The sequence below is a fragment of the Rhinopithecus bieti genome, unplaced genomic scaffold (assembly GCF_001698545.2).
Source record: "Rhinopithecus bieti isolate Rb0 unplaced genomic scaffold, ASM169854v2 scaffold_18921, whole genome shotgun sequence".
NCBI lineage: Eukaryota > Metazoa > Chordata > Mammalia > Primates > Cercopithecidae > Rhinopithecus > Rhinopithecus bieti.
In genome coordinates, this window is record NW_016810178.1 from 3,661,384 (window position 1) to 3,684,287 (window position 22,904).

At 37.0% G+C, this 22,904-nt stretch overlaps 1 protein-coding gene across 1 annotated transcript in view; it reads right to left on the reverse strand.

Moving 5' to 3' along the window:
* Window positions 1–685: 685 nt before the first annotated feature.
* Window positions 686–22,904, reverse strand: part of TRHR (thyrotropin releasing hormone receptor) — a 31,734-nt gene continuing 9,515 nt past the window's right edge. The window contains exon 2 of the mRNA XM_017891523.1: window positions 686–1,221. Coding sequence (XP_017747012.1) covers window positions 814–1,221 — 408 coding nt within the window. The 3' untranslated portion in view covers window positions 686–813. The remainder of the gene's footprint in view (window positions 1,222–22,904) is intronic.

Here is a 22,904-nt window from a genome sequence, read left to right on the forward strand (position 1 = left end):
GTCTTGGCTATACTTTTGGAAATTAATTGTACGTTAGTTTGTATCTTCACAGTTACTTAATCTGTTTTTTTACCTTGTTCCACACATCATGTGGGAGGCTGGAAGAGTTGATAAGAGTTGGATTTATCTTAAAATCTACATTTCTCCTTAATTAATAATTTCAGATATTTTGAGGTTTATTTTCCATTAAAGTTGAATGATGATTTTCTACCTTCTAAGATATAAAAATCATCTCAGAATTTTATAAACATTATGGCAATTTTAAAAATACAGTTAACATGTATGTCCAAAATCTTATTTTTACTCAATACAATGTTTCTATAATATTTTCCCCTTTAATTTCAGATATTCATGAACTAGCCCTGTACTATGTTAAAATGAATACTAAATGCAAACATTTAAAAATCTGTGCCTTGTCAAATTATCGAATGTATAAATAACCTGGGGGGGTTGAAAAGTGACATTTGATGTGGTTACTATGAATAATGTAAATTGATGTCTAGATTTTATTGAAACTCTATAAGCCCAGAAAATATAGTGAATTTCTTAAGTTAAACGAAAAGGGTTAAACTTTAAGTTTCCATCATTTAGCTATTTCACAGATCTGCTCCATTTTTAGTGATACTAGTTTGTAAGAAGGAAAGTCTGAATCATCTTCATGGGTTACAGTTTCTAGGGTCAGGACTTGTTAGAGCATTGACAAAGACTGATCTGCTCTGTCTTCACATATGACTATTGGCCATGTTCTCTCTTTTGCTGACGGCTGCACAGATTCTCATTTTCTTTGTGGTCCATTTTCTTCTAATTCATGAATCAACTTTGGCTAAATGATACCTCAGAAGCCAAGCAGGTGTCATCAAAAGACACTTTTGTGGCAGACAGGTAAGTGTCAGTGACAGTGATATCATCAAGCTCTGTGCTGAAATGGTCTGACTCTTTGATGACACTGTAATTTAGGGCCACACTGTAGTTAGCAGGTTTCTCTGTTGGCTTCTGCTTGCAGTTGCAGAGCTTTCTGAAGGCTGCACGGAACTTCTGGGACATGAGATTGTAAATCACCGGGTTGATGGCACTGTTGAGATAAATGCAAATTCTGCAAAAGAGCAAAAACCAATTTTCTTGGAAAGGACTGGAGAGAAATGAGTTGACAACCACAAGAGTCCTGTAGGGCATCCATAAAAGGGCAAACAGAATTACAACCACTGCCAGCATCTTGGTGACCTACAGAGAAATAGAGAGAAATGCTGTACAAACACAAATGAAAACAAAACAAAACACCCTTTCTTCTCTCACCCAAACCTTTAGTTCCCAAAATGTAGTCTGAGACAAGGAGGTAGGTGCAAGTCATTTATTGTGGAGGTGATCCCAGGAAGCAAGATTAAGGGTTATTAATTAGAAGAGAATGAGATTGACAAGGAAAAGCCAAAGTAGGGTGTGTTATTGAGATAGCTCCCCCTAGAGCCAACTCTGGCTCAAGTAATGCAATTGAGAATTGTCTGTCAGAAGTAAGAGAATGAAAGATAGTTTCCATTCATTAAAAGGTATTGTTAAGGACTTTAACTCCTGTGTACTTCCAGGATTCTCTTGCCTGAAAACTCCTAGAACCTTTAGAGAGACCCTTGAGGCCAAGTAGAAGAGAGACAAATGGTACAGTGGATGCCTGAAGTGGGATATTTCCTGCTGCAGGAACTATCTACTGCAGGTATGGCTGAAATCAGAGTCTTGTAAGAGGATATTAGCACAGGGCACCAAAAGTGTCTGTGACAAGCATTAGGATACTTAGGGTCAAACCTCTTCTTTGCTTACCCTATGTGTGGCCTAAGAAATTACCTTAACCTATCTTATAGCTCATCTGTAAAATGGAGCCAACATTGTCCTCCTAAATCAAATGAGGTAACAGTGGATGAAAAGAATAATGCAATAAAAGCCAATGTTTATTGAATGTTTAGTGACTGCTATGTGCCAAACACTATCCAAGGTGTTTGTTGTTTGTTATCACGTTTAAAAAGTTTTAAACATCCTAAAATAGGTATTGTATCCAATACTTTTTCAAATTAGAAAATAGATACAGAGGCTGTTAAGGACTTTGGTGGAAGCTGTGGAGTCTCGGGGCCGGGATTAGTATCCAAGTGAGCTTGAATTCAAAGTTTTTGCACTCTTTCAGGTTAAAGGAGAGAGATGAAAGAGAGAGAAAGCAAATGCTGGAATTTTACCTAATGCGGAAGCCACTCCTAAGTATAAACAATGCACAAGAAGTAAGACAATAGGTAGGATGAAGTCAATATCCCACATTGCTCACTGCTCACTGAACTTCATTCTGATGCGATGCATGTAGGATACTAAGGCTACATATTTTACCACTAGGAGTAGAAAAATTGTTCAGTGAAAATATGTGATTTCACATTGGTTCATATAATACCAAGTAAGACATTCCAGAGATTCTGACTTCTTTTAGAGCCAAGGAGGGTCTACTTAGCAAAGGGGTTAACTGAAACATAATTTTTCCTAAGTAGACTTGAAAAAATATATAAATAAGTATTTTATTTGGTCATAGGAAATCAAAGTGATAAATGTTCTAAGCTTTGGAAGGAGAGGTAGTGATTATCATCTTCACTGTCATCATCACCATGATCTTCATCATTATGAACCACATCCCTGCCTTTATTCTCTGCTTGGTACCCCAGGCTCTCTGAAATCAGATCACTGCTTCACACTTGTCAACATTCTCCCACTCCCTGTCAGGAGTAAAGCATCCTACACTGAAATACCTAGTTTAATTTATAATTAGATCTATACCATCACATTTTAATCCTTTAAGATGGCCCAGGTAATCTGAAAAGTGCTATATAAACATTATCTTATTTAATGCTTATAGTAATTCCATGAGTAAGCTAGTATTCATTTCATTTTGCATATGAAGAAATTGAGGTTTAGGTAATTTATATGATTTGCCTACAGACACATGAGTAATAAGTGACGGAGCTGTGATTCAAATCTGTCTACTTAAGACAAAGGACATGCTCCTTCCTTTATACTTTGCCCTTTCCATGAAAGTTTCTTGTATTTTCAATAACATTTCTACTGTGTTATTTCCATTATGATCACCCAAACACTTAACTTCTTCAATGTATAAACCCAACAACACTTATTGCTGCTAAATTTCAGAAGAAAGGTTGAATTTCGTCTACCTTTATCTTTTCCTACAACTGTCAGGTAAAATGTTGAATCCACAAGTAACATCTACCTGCCTCTTTTCACTGAATGTCAGTGAAGGGAGCAGCTTTCATTGTGTTGGAGAAGAGCAACCTGTTTCAAGGTTAGTGTCTCTCCTGTGCATTTCCACAGTGCCTCCAGGCATACTTTGACATCATTCCCAAACATTTCATTGCAGTGACCTATACTTGTTCGTCTTTCCAATAGACAGTAAACTTCTTCGGGGTATGGGTAAATTTCTTCATTTCCCTACTCTCAGGGATTTAGTGCACTATGTGACATAAAGTGACCCTAAGAAAAACTTGAATACATTCTGGCACGGAAGGAATCGTTTTAAAATATGTAACCATGATCATTTACTGTGCATTAATACTCTGCTATATTGTTAGAGGGCTTTTGCAAGAACATATTATTTAACGATTTTAAACTCTCTTAAATGGAGATTAGGTCAATTAGTAAAATGAGTCTTTAATACATTTCAATTTTTTGTTTAAAATATATTTTTGAAATGTTAAGGAGATGTGAAAAGGAACAAATATAATGTTTCTAGGATTTACCCAGAGGAAAGTATACCTCCAGTGAGATGACAGAGACTATCTTTAATCCTACCCATACCTTTCTTTAGTTAATTTCAAATTTTGATTTAGTTTAATCACTTTTAAAATGTTCACAAGTTTTTACTGTAGCTATAGCTTGGATTTCAACAGCTCTTATTCAATATAAGAACAAACACCTAGAAAAGAAATATCCTGAAGATTGTCTTTTATACTCATGTAATTTCACTGTGGTTTTTGAACTTTTATTTCCGCTATTATTCCTTATCCTGAAAATGTGACATAAATGTAGATTTGAAATACATCTTTAAAACCTCATTGTTTTTAAGCATTGATGTTTTTGACAGAGTAGCACATAGGATGCATGGTGATACGAAAGACAGCTTCTTTACAGCAGCCTCTGCCCTAAGATTTAAAGGTCCTTGAGAAATAGCATGACACAATCTTTGAGTGAAAATGATCTTGTACTATACTTTTGATTGGGAAGGAATCTATCCATCCATTCTAAGTTATGCATTTGCATCCCTACTGTGTATCAGTCAATGTTCTGGCTCTTGATGATTTGACAGTGATCCAGAGAGACATGGCAATGCATTCATGTACCTTAAATCTGATGAACAATTATAATACAATGTGACAACTGCTAATACAGAGGAATGTTCTGGTTCTAAGAGAACCTTGATATAAACTTGGGGTTGAGAGGTCATTAGCAGGGGCTTTCTGGTGCAGTCAAAATCTTAAGATAAAGAGAGATGAGAGACTGTTTTTGCAGAGATTAAGTATGCGTGACAATCTGGAAGTGTAATAGTGGGTATATCATGGGACTAGAAGTAATTTAGTATGCAAATTCCCATTTCAGACCATGTAATGAAGTGGCACAATCTATCTCTTTTTCTAGGAATCTTGTGGAAACCACTACAAAGCCATTACTTTTATATGATGAAGTGACGTCACACTCCATGGAATGCTTGCCTTCCATTCCTTCTGTCTTCCCTACAGAAAGAGAGATACGGCTGCCAAAAGGAGTACAGGCATATTGAGCTCTGAAAATGTCGGCTCTATGGAGTCATTTTAGTTAACATAGAAGTAGGCAGCCATTTTTGTAGAGTGTATTGAAAGCAAGCAAAAGAGATTGCAAGAATTAATGGATTAATTTTTAGTATTTAGAGAGTGAGCTTGCCGGCAGAGATAGCTGAGGAGAAGGGCAGATGAGAACAGGAGAGTCTAGGCTTGATGGCTTGTCCATGGCCACCCTAGCTAAATGTTATCTTCTTTGTGAATATCAGCCGGAAATTTTGATACCAAACTCTGCTATATGTCTTTCAGTCTTCACTGTATTTAAATATGTAGAATAAGTGGCATAAACCTCTCACAAAATTTGGATTCAGTCCTTCTCAACACACCCTTTTGTCATCTTTATGAAGTCTCTAGATGAGGGTCCTATTCAGGGAGTTATCTTTTATAAATGTGAATTGGACAGATTTCTGTCTTATTATTAAAATTAAGGTTATAGTTCCTCAAGTGGGCTATATATGCAGTTCAACCCTGTGTATATGTGCTGCATGGAAGAAACAGGCTAATTGAGTTCTCTTTTCTAGCATGCTTACGAATCTTCTATTACTCACTACTATCATTGTAACTACTGCTATGACTCTTACTACAAGTTCTGAAATGATTAGCTAACATCTGTATATTGCCTTTTTGTTTTTAGAATAGTATTAGATTTATAGAAGAGTTGTAAACACAATGCAGAGAGTGTCTATATACCCCACACCAAAGTCCTTCTATGATTCACTCCTTGCATTAGTATGGCAGATTAGTCTCAATTAACAAATCCATGTCAATAATTTTTATATGGAGTTAGTTAGCTCCATGCTTTATTCACATTTCCTTACATTTTTCCCAAAGTCCCTTTTCTGTTCCAGGATTCCCATCCAGAATACCACATTATCTTTAATTGTCACAGCTCCTTAGCCCTCCTGGGCTGAGACAATTTCTCTGACTTCAACGTTTTGATGGTCTTGATAGTTTTGAGGAATACATTAGGTATTGTATAGAATGCACTTTAACTTGAGGTTGCTGATATTTTTCTCATGGTTAGACTGAGGTTATGAATTTTTGAGAGGATGGCCACAGGAGTGACATGCCTCTAGAACCTGCTCCAAACAGGCTTGCCAGAATGGGAGAAGATGTGAAGTCAGCGATAGTAATAGCCATAGCCCAGTTAATAGTATGCCATTTATTAGGTTCTGGTTACATAATATCTGGGGTCATTTTGATTATTTGTCAGAGATTAACTTATTAGTTTGCCTAGGGAGTCATAAGGATTTGATTCATACCTCAATTCCCTAGAAGTTTTAGTCGAAATTTTTGAACTGATTCAGAAAAAATTCTGTGCATGCGCATGGGTCTTGGTAGTATCTGGATACTCTTGCTTTGGAGATAAAGACTGTGGCTTTGTCCTTCTCTGTGTTATTGAATGACAATAGGTAGTAGGTATGGAAGAAAGAGTTGGAATTTGCATTCAGCGTCTTGAATTCATGGTCCTATTCTGCCTCTGAAGACACTGGGCAGGTCATATGACTTTTGTCTGAACCTTATCTAAATTCCAGGGCAATCTTAAGTTGTGAAAAGGCTCTGTTAGTACTAAAAAGCAAAGTCATATACCAGATGGTCACAACTTTATCATTAAACTTGTATTTGAAGACTGTTTATTTTATAATGAGTGATTTTTAAGGGTATTATAAGCAGATAACTTTAATTTGTGAACAGACTCTTTATCAATTTTGGATCCCACTTTGTATAATGCCAAAACCCTTTTTGACTTCATTCACAAAGTAAATCAACAAAAAACCTTCACTTCATCTCTACTGCACAAAAGGTAGGGAGAAGTCTTTAGTACATATGCCTGGCACATAAGTACTCAAAGCACAGTTAAATTATTATTGAGTAAATACTTATTTTTCACAAATGTTATAATTGTGGAGTTATGCATCAATTTAGAATTCTTTAAATTAACAAAAACACTCTAGTTCTTTTATTTCTTCTGGCTGGAATACTCTCCTTTTCAGAAATATACTTCTTTCTGGAAATATTTTCTTGTTAATGAATACAAAACATTTAGTCTTTAATATTCTAATGCCATTCTTCAGAGGGAAACAATACATTCTGTGCTTGGACTCTGCCCATGTTCTCCAATATTTCTGCACATTAACAAAGTGTACTGCAACTGGGAATATTTTACTCTCAGATGGCCCTCAGCAAAGTGATCAATGACTATTTAAATTTTGTTACAATAATTGGGTCAGTTGAATGAACTTGACATAATTAAACAAATCTGAATTTTGCCAAGCTTCCACACTAATTGGAAACTCTGGGAATTTCTTCTTGCAGATTATTTTGCTTTGTTTTGACTTATCTCTGGACATTCTTTTTTTTTTTTTTTTTTTTTTTTTTTTTTTTTTTTTTTTTTTTTTGGGGTTTTTTTTTTTTTTTTTTTTTTTTTTTTTTTTTTTTTTTTTTTTTGAGATGGAGTTTTACTCTGTTGCCCAGGCTGGAGTGCAGTGGCATGATCTCAGCTCACTGCAAACTCCGCCTCATGGGTTCAAGCGATTCTCCTGCGTCACCTCTCAAGTAGCTGGGATTATATGCGTGCACCACTATGTCGGCTAATTTTTGTATTTTTGGTAGAGATGGGGTTTTATCATGTTGGCCAGGCTGGTCTTGAACTCCGGATCTCAAGTGATTCACCTGCCTTGGCCTCCCAAAGTGCTGGGATTACAGGTGTGAGCCACCACACCCAACTGACATTCAGTTTTTAAAAGACAGGTATAATCAATGTGGGGTGCTTCATGTCATGGAGTGAGATCATTGATGGGGCTTAAAAGTTGAATGATGGGGCCACAAAAGGGCTTGACATCAACTTGTCAGTTACTGTGTAATAAAAGTGAATAAAGGCTGAGTGATAATTCATGGTGGAGAGACTGTGGACTGACATACTCTGTGTTGTGCATTACTTATGGATTTCTTCCAAGAAGACACCCAGGGTTGCTAATGCATAAGTTCTTGACTTCACTTGTCAAGTACTTTACCTAAATGTTTCGTTCAGAATAGCCTTTCCGGCAAGCATTATGGAGTGTTTTCTGGGCTCTATTCTGATGAAAAATGCTCAAGAGAATATTAGCAGGGATTCACTATAGAGAAACTTTGGTTGTATCTGATAAGGCTTGAGGAAAGAAGAAGGGCTAAAGAGGAAAAAAAAGTGACACAGGATTTTTATTGTTTTTCTCACAGACAAGGTATTGATGTCACCCAGGCTGGAGTGCAGTGGTGTAATCATAGCTCACTGTAAACTCGAACTCCTAGGCTCAAGCAATCTTCCCATCTTGGTCTCCCAAAGTGTTGAGATTATAGGTGAGAAAAAAAGCTTTTTATTCACAATTCTAGAGTGTGCTGAGAAAGACAGGCGGAGTTCTTTTATGAGCAAGGCATTTGTAGGGGAAAGGAAACTATACTTTATATCTCGGGGCAGGGGGCTGCATGCACCAGTAGGGCCATGAGTTGACACTGTCATCTGGAGGATATCAGAGCCCAGATGACAGTAGGAGTTACAGGATGACATGAAGCTAGGTAGAACATGACATGACCCTTCCTCTGTGACACCTTCAGTTCCCTAGGAAAATAACTTAGCATCACCAAATGCAAATGTGAAGGCACTTCCAGTGGAAAATCAACAGAGCTCTGCTTCTCACTCTGATGTGGGATGAACCCTCAAAGCCTTGTACATTCTTTCAAGAAGGAAGTTAGAGAGAGGCACACACACATGAAGAGTGGGAAGTGATGGGACTTTGAGCTGTCCTGGTTAGTGGAACTGGGGTTCAATGCTAAGTTGCACCAACATTTCTCAGTGTGAGAGGCTCCAAGTGATAGTGAGCCTTGCTTTCTGAGAATCAATGACAGTCTATGTGAGATGGGAACTATGCAGTGCTTTCTGAACATCTTTTAATCTAGAATGGAAAAAACTAGATGAAAATTGAAGGTATTCTAATCTAAGTAATAGGAATTTGCAAATTAAAGGACGAAAGATAATTAAAATATATGAAATACTTAGTATGCACCAGGCAAGGTATATTCTTCATAATGTCCCTCCTTTTTACAGAGGATAAGACTGATGTCAGAAAGTTTATATGCTGGTGATCAAAAGCCATACTTTTGATGCATTGGTATATCAAAGTGATATATTGGACTCCAACATCATCCTTTTCTCTTTACTGTTATGAATTAAATTTTGGGAAGAATTTTTTTCCTGAAATTTTAAAACCTAAAATAAAACTTGGGCTTAAAGGTTGGAATTGGTGGAGGTCGTATGTGGGAGGGGAGCAGGGAGAATGAAAAACTAACTCTTATTTCTATACAAGAGTTTATGCATATCGCACCTAACAAAGATATTCCTATTCACACTGTGATACTAAGACCTTATGGAACGTATTTTTAAAATGTTTCTGATTTCGGGGTTCTTCTTCGAAGAATGGAAAACAGCTGTGGCTAGGTAAGATTTGCATCTAGACTTAAGGATTAGATGTAACACTTTCTGCAATACTAGCAACTATTGTAGTGGTGAGATTTCAGTATTGATTATGGAGTCTGGTAATCATGAATGATGAGAGGTTGGTCTTTCTCTATTGCTGGGATGTTTTCTTCACAGGAGGTGAAGATTTGGAAGCACGCTGAGAAAGAAAAACTCAACTGGCAGAATTTGGATTCAAATTACAATAACTAATTGTTTATTGTAAATAACTAATTGTCTAATCTAAATTTAGAAAATAAAATGTCATTTTGAATTCTTTTATGAGCCACACTGGAAAAACGCTACAGTTGATCTGCCATGGGCTGAGTTTGCTCTTTAGCCTTTTCTAAGTATTCTGTCTTCTAGGTAAATTACTGGTAAATAGCTAGGCCTGTGGAAAAGTCTGTCCTAATATAGCTCGCTTTAATTTTCTTAACTTTGCTCTCTAGGGTATGGTTAACCTCTCCTGGTTTTATTTTCATTTGGAACTAGTTTTTAGGAATTCTAATTGGGTATCTTGGCTGGCTCTGAGCTGCTAGCTGTAGCACTGCCCTGAAGACACCAATCTTTCCCAAGGGAGATATTTCACAGCCTCTTTTCTTCCTTGTGCTTCCCTGGCTATACAGTCTGGTAAGGGTGACATTGTAAACAGAAACACAGATAAGTGATTCCTCAGCTGCTTACCCAGTAGGGGCTGGGAAATCAAAGGGGATATTTTAAAATGTAGAATGCAAATGATGGAGAAGGAGAGAGATGTTGGTGATCCTTAAATAGAAGTAAAATTCTCAGAGCTGCCAGATTTTTAAGAGGGCACTTAGTTGTCTTGCTTCTAAAAATCTTAGACAAAGTCCCTCATCGTAGAGCTGGGAGCACCTGGGAGGCATCAGACTCCTTCTCCACGTGTGTCTCTCCCAAGGGAGATAGCCTGTACTATGCTCAGGCCTGGAGTTACAGAGCTAATTTTCTAGCTGTCCTAGAAGAACTCACAGAGTCAGCCAAGGGGTAGGCACATTTTCTTTCCTTCAGCAAACCATACATTCAACGTTTTCCACTGATTTCAGCTTTCTGATGAATTAAACATAGTATTCAAAATCAGAAGCCTTGGTTTTAAACTTCAGCTTTACAAACCATTGCTACTCAAAGATTTTTGAGCCTTAACCTCTGCATTTAATGTGTGAAAATATATGAATGAGGATTCATAAAAACACATTGTAATATGTGCTATACCTTTCTAATATAAGGGACTGTTATATTCTTTATCTTGTCTTGAAATCTGCATCCTTGATAAGAGGTGCCAGCTTTACCACTCTGTGTTAACCTAACAGACTGAAGGGAGTTTCTTTGCACTTATCTGCTGCTTCACTACTTGACTAAAAACATGATTTGAGCCCACAAACCATGCTGGCCCTGGCTATGCGTTCCAACCATTCAACACAGATTACTACTGCATCAGAGTCTCTTTTGGATGATACGGTCAGAGTTGGTTTGTAGTATCAGTATAGTGATGAAGCAAACAGGCTATGGAGGCAGACCTAGCTGGAATCTAAGTCTAGTTCTGCCACTTACTATCTGTATGGCACCAGACAAGATATTTCACCCTTGTAAGCCTCAGTATATACGTCTGAGAAATACAAAGAGATATGAAGAATAAATGAGGTAGTTTAGGTAATGCACCAGCATAGGGTATGGTTCTCAATAAAATACAGCTAATTTTCTATAATTTAAGGGGATGAGATTTCCCATCACTAGGTAAATGTGTAGTATTTAACCAAATGACAGATGAAGGCTTTGATAATAAATAATAATAATAATAATATCCTATTGAACACTTTATATTTTAAACATAGAACCAGGGACTTTATTGAATTATTTAATTTTTATAGTATTAGGCAGGTATTCTAGTCTCTTTATTATAAAATGAAGAAAACAGATTCTGAGACATTAATAATTCTGGAGAGTGGTAAATATTAATCCTTCTTCAAGTTACTTTCCCTCATGTCTCCCTGTGTATTCATTTGTGCTAATATTCACAACCTGAAAGGATCCTGTTCCTTCACTGGTTTACTTATATATTGTCTCATTATTCCATAGAATGATGCCTCCTTGAGGGTTGCCACTCAAGGGGCAACATGAGGCTCTGGCACTTAGTAGGTGCAATAAACATTCAGGAAATGAATGAATGAATAAGCAAATGAAAAAAACAGTTCATGAATGCTAGTCTAAATGCTTCTGCCTCTGTGGAGTTCCATGTTGCCATTTGACATTTCCATTTCTAATCACAAATGTCATTATTATATTGTGTCTGGTTTCTTTCCCGGTATATAAGAGGGCAGGATATGTATTGCATATTTTTATCTCTAACTTTTAAAACAAGTTTGGCATCAAAAATACTTGCATTTAAAATTAGAATCAATGTGTAAAGATTCCTTCTCAGAAAAGGACATGATTGATAGATCAGAGTGCAATTACAGTGAAGAAAATTTTTTCGGGGAACAGTCTGTTATTCCGTAGAAATAAAGAATTACTGGCTATACTGTTATGAAGAACTTAGGAAAAATAAAGAGCTGAGGGAATGCTAACTCAATATGATTTATGCTAAGTTCATTTCCTATTACTGAATATTGATCGGCACTATGTTAATATATACCAACCTAAAATGGGATTTGCCTCCAAAAGATACAAAGCTCACTTTGACAGGTATTCTTGCTCTGTTCTATCTGTCAGCTGTTGCATTCAATCTTTTGTTGCTCCTCCTTCACTCATGAAGTTGTAGAAGGCTATTTCTCATGATGCCATTCTGCATCTTTAGATTATAAATTGGTATTTTTAGGTCCTGTTGAAATAAGCAGGCTCTAACATAACACAGAAAGCATTTTTTTTTTTTTTTTTTTAGGAGATAAAGAGTTAAAATGAAAGCAGGGGATGAATTAGCTGCTAGTTTAGGCTGCCTGTGATAAGCTTGATCTTTCCTGTATTTGACAATTTTGTGCAATGCAAACATATTTATTTAATGTGTATTTATAATTATTAAGCAATTATCAAACACCAGTACATGTACTAAGTATATAATTATTTTCACAAAAAAAATCTTAAGTAAGAATGGCTCAGAAGTCAGCAAGCTTTTACTGTAAAGGGCTAGATAGTAAATATTTTAGCCTTTGTGGGCCATACAATCTCTGTCACAACTACTTAGCTTTGCCAGTGTAGTGAGAAAGCAGCCATGCTCAATAAATAAGGCAACAGGCATGGCTTTTAAGTTCTACTAAAATTTAATTGGGAAAACAAGCAGTAGAACTGCTTTTGCCCCATGATCGCAGTTTACCAACGAGTGGAGTAGTTGAACACTTTTAATACAACAGACAAATGCATATCATCTGTTTCAAACTACTGTTGATATTTATGGCTTGTTTCAAATTCTTAATTATCAACATAGCCAATAAGTAATATGAACCATATTATGCTGGCTCTTAGCTTGTGAACCAAAGTTTTGATTTAGAATTTTATTTCTCTTATGACAGAATCATAATTTGCATTGTCTCTCTACCAACACCTAAAAGAATCATGGTATCATTATACTTTTAATGATCATGAGAGCTCTTTTCCAGAAGATATGTACTCTCATGCATGGTTAAATCAAATGTAGTGTAGAAACCCATGCAGAAACCTCTTGGAGAAGATACATGTGCAAATTGATGGTAGTTGGCCCTCTGGGCCCATAGCAAGCCAGTCCCTTGGATTTTGTATCAGACTGTCTTAATTTGCCAATATAAAAGACTCTCCTTTTTTATGGCAGTCCCTCTGGGTGTCCTGGTTCCAGCACTCACCAGTTGTTAGGCCTTGGGCCCATTACTGTTTGGGAGTTTCAGTTTTTTCTTCAGTAAAATGGTGACAGAAATTTTCATGTGCCTCACAGGGTTGCTGTGTGAATAAATGTGGTAAGTGCTTATGCTAGTGCTGACAACATAGCACATTTGAGAAAAGTAAAACTATTTTTGAAACTAATAATAGAAAACATCCATTATTTACCATGCACCAAGTTCCGTTCTAAGTATTTCATATATATTAACTCATTTAATCTACACAATAACACTACAAGGAAAATACTATTATCTTCATTTTACAAATGAAGAAACTCATACACCACTTACAAATGGTAAAATGAGATTTGAACCAGGCAGAAGAGTCTCTTATTCAGTCTGTCCCTATAAAGGTAACTATTTCTTATTCCCAGTGAGAAAGACTGGGTAGAGATTGCCATACTTTCTCTTACAAAAATGAAGAGAGCTAAGACCTATTTGAATAAAGGAACATCTATCACAGACTTCTCTTAATTACTGACCTATTGAAAGGTTCTTATTCCACCACTGGAAAATGTTGTTGCAGTTTTGAATTAGAATGTAGAATTTTTTTTCTTTTAGAATAAGTATTCTAAAATATAATTAAATAGTATCACTAATGCTATATTTCTTGCACATAGAAGCCAAATGACTTATGTAGGCCAGCCTGGTGTCTTAACATTGCATCAGTGGGAAAGACTCAGGTTTTAATGTATAAGTTTCAGGTATTGATGTATAAATGACATTCACCAGTGCCTGAATATGGATTCAGTACAACAACATGCTCTGAAAATGGGCTGTTTATTTAATATCTCTGACTGCCCTATTTAAATTAGACCCATCTCATTTCAGCATTTAATTATTTCCCTTATTTGCTTGATTTTTCTCCACCATCAGACAGGTCATAAGCTGATATAATATGAGCATTTGTTTTTTATTCTCTGTTTCCCCGTTTCTCCTTAGAAAGCTCCATGCAACAGGGATGTTTGTCATATTTGTTCATTGCTGTGTTCCCAAGGTCTAAAAGAGTGCTCGGGATTCAGAAATGTGTAAGTATTCAACATATTTTTGTGGAACGAATGAATGAATTTAATTTTCACACATATAATATAATGTTCCCTTTTTCTTGGGCAGATATATCCTCTATCTCTGCACCTCATTTCTGTGATGTTTGTACCATGGGCAAGTGTGTGAGGAAGCAGAGAATAGTGTTGCCATCAAAGACTTTGGATTAGATTCTAGGAATTAGACTTTTTGCTTTTCCATTTTTTGAATGGGTGACCATGAGCTTAATATCACTAAATCTTATAGCACTCATCTTTAAAAATCACAGGATAAATTACACTTATGTCATAGATACAAATGAGACGATGTATGAAAATCCCTTAGCACCACCATGCCTGGCACATATAACAGCTCAGCAATATTATCTATTATAAAGGTTAACTAAAGATGGACACATATGCAAATGGGACAGATTATTTTCTGGATTATATTGTTAGAAAGATAATCAGACATGTAATCTGTTGCATTAAATATATTTATTCAAGAGATGGGGTATTTCTATGTTGCTCAGGCTGCTCTTGAACTCCTGGGCTCAAGCGATCCTCCCTCCCACCTCAGCTTTCCAAGTAGCTGGGATTACAGGCATGAGTCATGGTGCTCAGTTACCAAATGTGCTATTAACTGAAGAATTTAAGCTAGAATATTTAAACAGTGGTTCTTGAACTGGGGTGGGGAAGTTTTGTGAGGGTTGTAGAAATCACTTGAGGGGATTTTCAAAACTCTCCATGCTTTCTGGAGAGTCTGCAATGTTGCCTCATCTTTAGAATTTGTATTGGGATATACCTCTGCTACTGACTGGACAATGTCCTGTTCTTCAGGGTTTTGGGGTGAAATGTTGACAACAACAAATTTGTAATATATAAATTTACAAGGTATTATATTAAAATACAATACATCCAAATCTTCCATAATGACTGTAACATGGCAATAAATATAAAAATAAATACCCCATCTCTTGGCCAGTATACAAGGAAATCACTACTCATTCCAAAGGCTTTTGTGCGTAGCATTTCTCCTAGCAGTACTACATAACAGTTTACCGAGATGTTTTACTTCTGAACGTAGACATTTCTATTTCTCTTTGGGAAAAATGGTTTTGTGAATTTTGTCCTTGCTAATCATCATTTTCAAGTTGTCTTTATGATACATTTTGGTGCTTTCGAAAGAATATTTTATATTGCTCAGTGTTACTAAGCAACTTGACTCTCTAGCATTAATTTTTGGAATTGTGTTTGGTCACTTTAGCTGAAGAAGAAACATGATCTTACTGAATATGTAGAATTCTGACAGTAATAATTTTCTACTGTAATGCTTTAAACATAGTGGGCTACCTAGCAGTGGGCTTACATGTAGGAATCAATTTGCAAAAATTTAGTCTACCTTCCTTAAAGGCTACCAAGATCTTTTTAATGAGCACTAAGCATTATTTGAGTTGATAATTCATTTCATCACAACCCAGAAGTTTCTGTTTTTTGACTAACAAGGCATATAAGAACATGAATTTTCTTTCTTTTGGTCCCTCAGTGTTCATGCTTTTTTTTAAAAAAAATCAAGATTGTTTTCTCTACTTGTGGTATATGCATGGGCATTGGTCTGATTTAAAACATGTTAATGATGGGAACAATGTGCCTGGTGTGATTTAATAACCTTTCCCGATTGATTATCCTGAGGAAGTGGATGGAGTTGAGGAGGAGCCAGCGACAGAAACTGTTATTCATTAACTTAAAAGCCATGATCAGGCAGTTTCCCACCTGTCTCAATTTTGGGTTTGCATTGCATTTTGAGTGGCTGACACAGGCTTCTTGAGTTGGGAGAGCTCCCCTAAGGAACAACCAAACATTCTGCATGATGCTCAAGTATGAAGAGTGGTAGATTGATAGAGATAGCCTTTCTGGCTTTTGCCATTAGTACTCTTGATGGTTTTGGTGAGGCACAAAAAACCCAGTATACTTGCACATGAAAAGAAGAGTCAAGCACCCTTGATCGATCCTGTTTATTAAGAGCATTTGTACCTCACACTATCACATTCCTTTGAGGTTAAGGCAGTAGCAAAGTAAAGTCAAGAACTGTGCGCAAAATGGAGTGTGCTGCTTTTGTCACAAGGCTAATTGAATTGCTTCTAAATGTGTTTCTAGAATTCTTTAAAGATAAAGTGGAAACAGCCAAGATACTTGAGGGGAAGGAAAAAAGTGGATTGTGAACATAAGACATATCATCAGGGAATGCTGATAAAGGAAAGACCTGGTTTAAGATTGTGAGGACAGAGCTATTACTCATAAGTCGGCCTTGTTCACATGTTTTTGAATAAGGGATGTACTGAGACACTTGGCTTCTATTGATTGGGAATTAGGGCTTTAGATGGGATTTTTTGGCAAATGAAGAAATCCCTGCCCTGTGGATATGCATCCAATATGATTCAGTCTGGCCTTTAATTATAAGATCCTTGCTTCAATGAAGGGGAATAGAGTGTTAAATATGAGATCATACCTGTTATGGGTGTGTCACTGGCTGCAACAGCAAAGGAAACAACCTTGAGGACCATGCCAGCTAGCTACTGGCTAATAAAATGGCTCCTCTAAATATGGTTTATTGGGAATGAGTCCCAGAACAGACTTACTGGAAAGTGTTTAGATGTCACAAAGAAATTCAGATCAGCTGTAATTTACTACCATACCAATTCACTTTTTTTAAATGAATGAAACTTAATTTGTTAGCAGTCTACCCATCCCTACTTCTCCCATTTCCCACAATTAACAGCCATGCCTTTTCTCCTTGCCATTATCCTCATTCTCAATCAATGACTTTCCATTCTACCTCACTGAAAAAATAGAGCCCAGCTTGCTAAACTCACAACTTTCTTCCTCGTTACTTAAAATTAATCTGCAACCATGATCATCCTTATTTCTTTTATTTGCATCTCATTCATTTATTCTTTAATTCACTCATTTATCTATTTATTGGACAAACATGTATTGGATACGTCCACCTACCAGATACTGTGCTAGGTGCTGCAGACAGATCAGTGAATTAGACACAATCCTTTCTGACAAGAAAAAGAAAGATGAGCCCTATCCTATTCCTTTTTGCCTCCTCAGGAACCATGTGCCATCCATATCAAGTCCTGCTTGTGCATCTACAAATAATTCCTTCCACTCTACTAGCTCTTTCCCATCAAAATTTAACCAGACGTAGATTTCTTCTATCTTAAGAAGTAAAGCAAAATAAAGCAAACAAAAATACCTTGCCTTGTTTCTTCATGTTATTACTGTTCTCTCTCATAATCAAATTTGTTAAAACAGCAGTATATTCTTACCCTCTTTTTAGTTTTTCCTCCATTCATCATTCACCAACATCATGCAATCTTATTGATTTCCCCAACACCTTATGGAAGCTGCATTCACAAACTGGGTGCTTTTCAGTCCTTATCTTTACATTTATCATTGACCACTACTGAAATAGTCTCCTTCTTTGATTTCTGTGACTCTTTCTCCTGGTTTTCCTCCTCCCTCTCTGAATATTCCTTCTCTGTTTATTTCAAAGGCTCTTCATCTCATTCTCCTAGAATTCTAGCTATGCCAGGGTTTCTTTTCTACGTTACAAAATTTCCTCTAGTGATTACATCTACTCTGGTGTCTTCAACAAACCATCTGTATACTAATTACTCCCAAAGCTATATCTCCAGTCTATATGTTTCTTCCGAGCCTTAAATTTATATTTCTATTTGTATCCTGGTATTTTATAGACACTTCAAGTACAACATGGACAAAACTAAACCTGACATGCTTACCCTACTGAAATATGTTTCTTTACTGTTGTCAACATTTACATAAGTTACACTATTCAATTAATAATAACAGTAGCTAACATTTATTTCCATGTTCCAGGCACAGAAGTTACACTATTCAATTAATAATAACAGTAGCTAACATTTATTATTTCCATGTTGCAGGCACTGTGAGAAGTACTACATATGAAATTTTACACTCAACCCTAATAACTACCTTGTGAGATAGGTACTGTTATTCTTTTTACAGATATGCAAACCGAGGCTCAAGGTTGTAAGTTAACTTGTTCACATCACATAGTCAGCAGCCAACCCTGGCTCCCACTCCAAGGGGTGAAATTGGAATTCAGGCTCTCAACAGTCACACCACTTTCTCTCTCCATGGTTCAAGTAAAGTCACTTTGACTCCTTTCGATTCCACTTTCTACACATTTACTCACACCAAATCTATTGATTCTGTTCCAAATGTATCATTTTCTTCCCTATCCTAAATGCTATTTACCTTATTCTGTTAGGCCCTTAGAGATTGATTCATATCTTGCCCATATTGTTCCAGTCTTCTCCTAACTAATGGCTTTGACTTTGGTTCAATTATTTGGCCACATTGAAGACAGAGTGGTCTTCCCCAAGCTTAACTCTGATTATAACACTCTTTGCCTTGTAATCTCCCAATATCTTTCCATAGCCTTTAGAAGCTTGCCCAAATCCTTCATATATAAACTAAATAAAGGCCTTATTTCCTGATCTCTGCTTACCTCACTAGTCTCACCTTTTGTTGCCCAGACTTAAGGAGCTACTTGCCATATTATGGACTGATTGTGTTATTTCTAGATTTCTGGTCTTCACCTGTGTAGTTCCTAGTATATAAACCATCTTCCTTCCCTTCACCTACAAAATGCCTATGAATCCACAATGCTCAGCTTAAAGAGTGCTCAAGCTTAAGAGTGCTCATTTCCAGAAAGCCTTTCTGGTGACCACCTCTCTCCAAGTCATGTAGATCAGGTGCAACTAATCTGTGTGTTTTCACTATGATAACATTTGTTTCTTTATGACTTTATCAGTTTACTATTCTGTCTTCTGTATTAGACTGTGAACGTTTTGTGAGCATAAGCTTTGTTTTAATCATTTTTGTATCCTAATGGCTAATAAAATCCCTGACATTTAGTATGATTTTAAATAAATCATAGGTGAGGAGATGCAAATCTGTCCGAATCTATCTGCTCCTTAATTTCACCATTTTCCTGTCCCATATAATATAACATGCTGGAAGGGATTGTAATAATAGAATTACTATTTTGGAATTCAGAAACAGACCATGCTTAATTCCAAGATAGCGCTTCTACTGTGTACTGCAGTTGCTTTATGCCAATGTATTGATTCGATTGCTTTTAACTTATTAAGAGAGATTTCCAACGGATTCCTAAAGAAATCCCTGGAGGTCCATCCTAGCCCCTTATAATCTCTAGTTAAATATTTCTCTTGTAAATATACTCTGAATCTGAGCCTATTCCTATTTTTCCTGGTAAAACAGAAAATCTACCAGTGAATTACTTTCTCCTGCCCTCCCCTACTGAATTTTATGTGTGCATAATCTTTCAAATGTTTGTCAAGTAAAATTAGTCACAAAGCTGAACTCCTATCAGAAGAAACGTGGCAAGGTGTCAGTTTTGCACATTGCCAGGGGCTTGAGTCACTTAACTACACAAAAATGATCTTTAAAAATTCACGGGGTGCTCTGCATTCACCCTGCCGCTGTCCTCTCTCACTCTCACAGTGGTGCCACCTCTCTCACTGAGCCACTTCCTTATTTTCTAAGCTAAGAGCTGCTACCCACAGAAAATATGCTGAGTTTCCTCATAGTCATAAGTCCTCATAAAACTCAAACAACAAAGGCCCAGAATGGAGAGGCATAGGATGCTTTACTTTCTTGCAGCTACTATATAATTATGTTCAGAGCAATCTATCCAAGGGTTATAGCCAAAAGTCACCAGTGTTGTTTATGAAAGGTTGCAGTGTTTTCTTTTTTGAAATGTTATCTATTTTTATTTCAACTGAATATGGCTGTCAAGTGTTTCACATTATGCATCCTAATCCATGTGCATATGTATGTGGCCTTGTTTAATTTTCAGAGCTAATTTAGCTTTAAATTTATTCAAGTTCTTCTCATGTACTTCCACGCAGCTCTCAACTGTCGTGTTTGACTCCAGTGGCAAGACCGTGACTTCTGTTTTAGATAAATACACTTATTCTTTTAACTGCATTTTCCCTTGCTCCTTGGCTCATTTTTGTTTCTTTAATTTTTCTCCCAACTGAGAGAATCCACTAAAACATGTCTTTGGCCCTCTAGCTATGTCCAAGAGGAGAAAATAGGTCCTTTTATTTCTAGCTAGGTCTCCTATCCCATTTTAGCCTCCTATTTGTAAACATTCTTCTAGACCTCAGTGTTTGTCAGTCTGTTCTTCATACTTTAAATTCAACCCCCACCACACCTTCTTTCTATTATTATATTGATTCACAAATCCACTTTATGTGATCCTGACCACTCATTTCCAATCCTATATTTCCAACTCCTCCATAAAACTCCTCCTCTTAATATCTCTGTTTAATATCTCTCCCTTACCATTTCTTTCAATAATTCTACCATTTTCTGTTTCCTGAAAAACATCTTTAGAGTCATATTTGATTCTCCCACGTTCTTATCCTGTATATCCAGGCTTTACTAGTTTAGTCATTTATCAATATGTCCCTAGGCACCATGGAGGCACCGTGGACACAACAATAAATAGGATCACGTTTCTACCACTGTGGGATGCACAATCTGCTGAGAGAAAGGAGCATTGGAACAAATTTTTAACAGCAAAATGGTGAACCATACAGATGAATGCACAAAATGATACAACGGGAAGGGAGAAACACCAAACCCTACCGGTGGTGGTCAGGAAAGCCTGCTCTCAGAGGTGACCTACCACAGGGAGGATAGAAAGAAACAGGTCAAATAAGGGACTACCGAGTGCTCAAGCCTGGAGGAGTCTGCATGCTGGTTGGCAGGCATGAGAGAGTGTAACAGTGACGGAAACTGCCTGTATGAGGGTGTGTTGGGGGACAGAGGGCAGATGAGTTTGGGAAAGTAAGCAGGGAGCAGATCATAAATGTCCTAATATGCCAATATGGTGACTCGGTATTTCAACATATAGAAAATGGGAAGATTGAAGGATTTCAGGCAGCATAGCGATGGTATCAAGTTTACATTTTAGATTATTCTAGCAGCAAGCACCCTGGAAGAAGAACTGGAGAAGGGCAATCAAGAGGCAGGGTGCAGGTTAGGGGATGTGATGGCTGATGACTGTAATCCTAGCACTTTGGGAGGGCAAGGTAGGAGGATCCTTTGAGCCCAGGAGTTTGAGAGCAGCCTGAGCAACATAGTGAGACCTCGTCTTTATACAAAAATGAACAACATTAGACAGGCATGGTGGCACACAGCACATACCTGTAGTCCCAGCTATTCAGGAGGCTGACGTTGGAGAATTGCTTGAGCTCAGGAAGTTGAGGCTGAGATCAAACCACTGCACCCCAGTCTGAGTGACAAAGCCAGACTGTCTCAAAAAAAAAAAAAAAAAAAAAAAAAAAAAAAAAAGGCAGGGGGATTGGAAGGAGGCTTCTTCATATGTGGCAAGGCAGGAGATCAGCCTTCTTGCCTACAGTGCAGAGAGGACACAATGGGACTGGAACTGTAGTCATAACAATAGAAGGGAGATATTAGGTGTGTGAGAAATTTCAGAGGAAAGAATCCCATGTATAGTGACACAAGGACAGTAGGGAATTTTGAAATAGGCATTTAAGACATAAAAAGAGGAAACTGATTATGGTTCTGCAAATGGATAGACAGAAATCCCTGAGGACCCATTTGGAATGGAAACTCCAAGGATGAAGAAGCCACTGTCTGTAGAATGTGATATTCTCTGGCATTGCTCAATAGCTTGAAGAGAAAACTGAGAAGGCAGGTGTTGATGACGGTCTTGGGCTTTGTTTTTCTGGCCTCATTGACTACTTCTGCAGGTTGGAAGGTCTTCTTGTATTTCACATTGGCCTGGTGAATGCCTACGCATTTTTCAAGCCTGAGAGTGACTTGTATCCCATTGGGGGCTTGCTCTTCAACCTTACGCACAATAAGTACCATTTTCTTATCTCTTCTGTACACTGCACAGCTTAACCTTGTGTTTTAATGTAGATCTTTCATATTCTACTGAATGTTCCAGAAGAGAGTATTATTGGTTCTTTAGACAGTATTTGGCATAAAATTGGTGCTTAATAAATGTTTATTGAATTGAAGAGATAATGGATGAAGAAAGAAAAGTGATGAAAGGGTCATATTTTAAAGGGTGTTGAAAGCCCTCAGAGAAGCTGGGAGATATATATATATATATTTTTTAAGAAGATGAATGTGTGAAAACTGTTTAAGGAAAATTAGTCACATAGGAGCACTCAGATGGATTTGTTCTCATCTTTGCACCTCTGTTCATTTTGTTTCCCTTCCCTGGGCTGTCATTTCTCTGCCTCTCTATGCCTTCTGTCCAAGGTAGCTATCTTATTGTGGAGGGAATTTAAAGGTTCATGGGAAAGCCAACAGGTTATTGTACAATGAAGTCAATTATCTGAGTGTGCCATGTTTCCAAATCAGCCTGTCCTATTTGGAGTGGGAAATCTTCCTAAAACATCTTCTGTACTAACACAACCACCATTGTGCTGGCTAGTTGCACTATTGTTATTTTCGGAATTCAAAAAGGATTTAATAAAAGACAAGGAGATTTAAATTAAAATCAGAGAAGAATATGTCACACGTAAAGGATAATTTTCCAGAAAGCAAAATAGAGTGTTGGACCTGACCG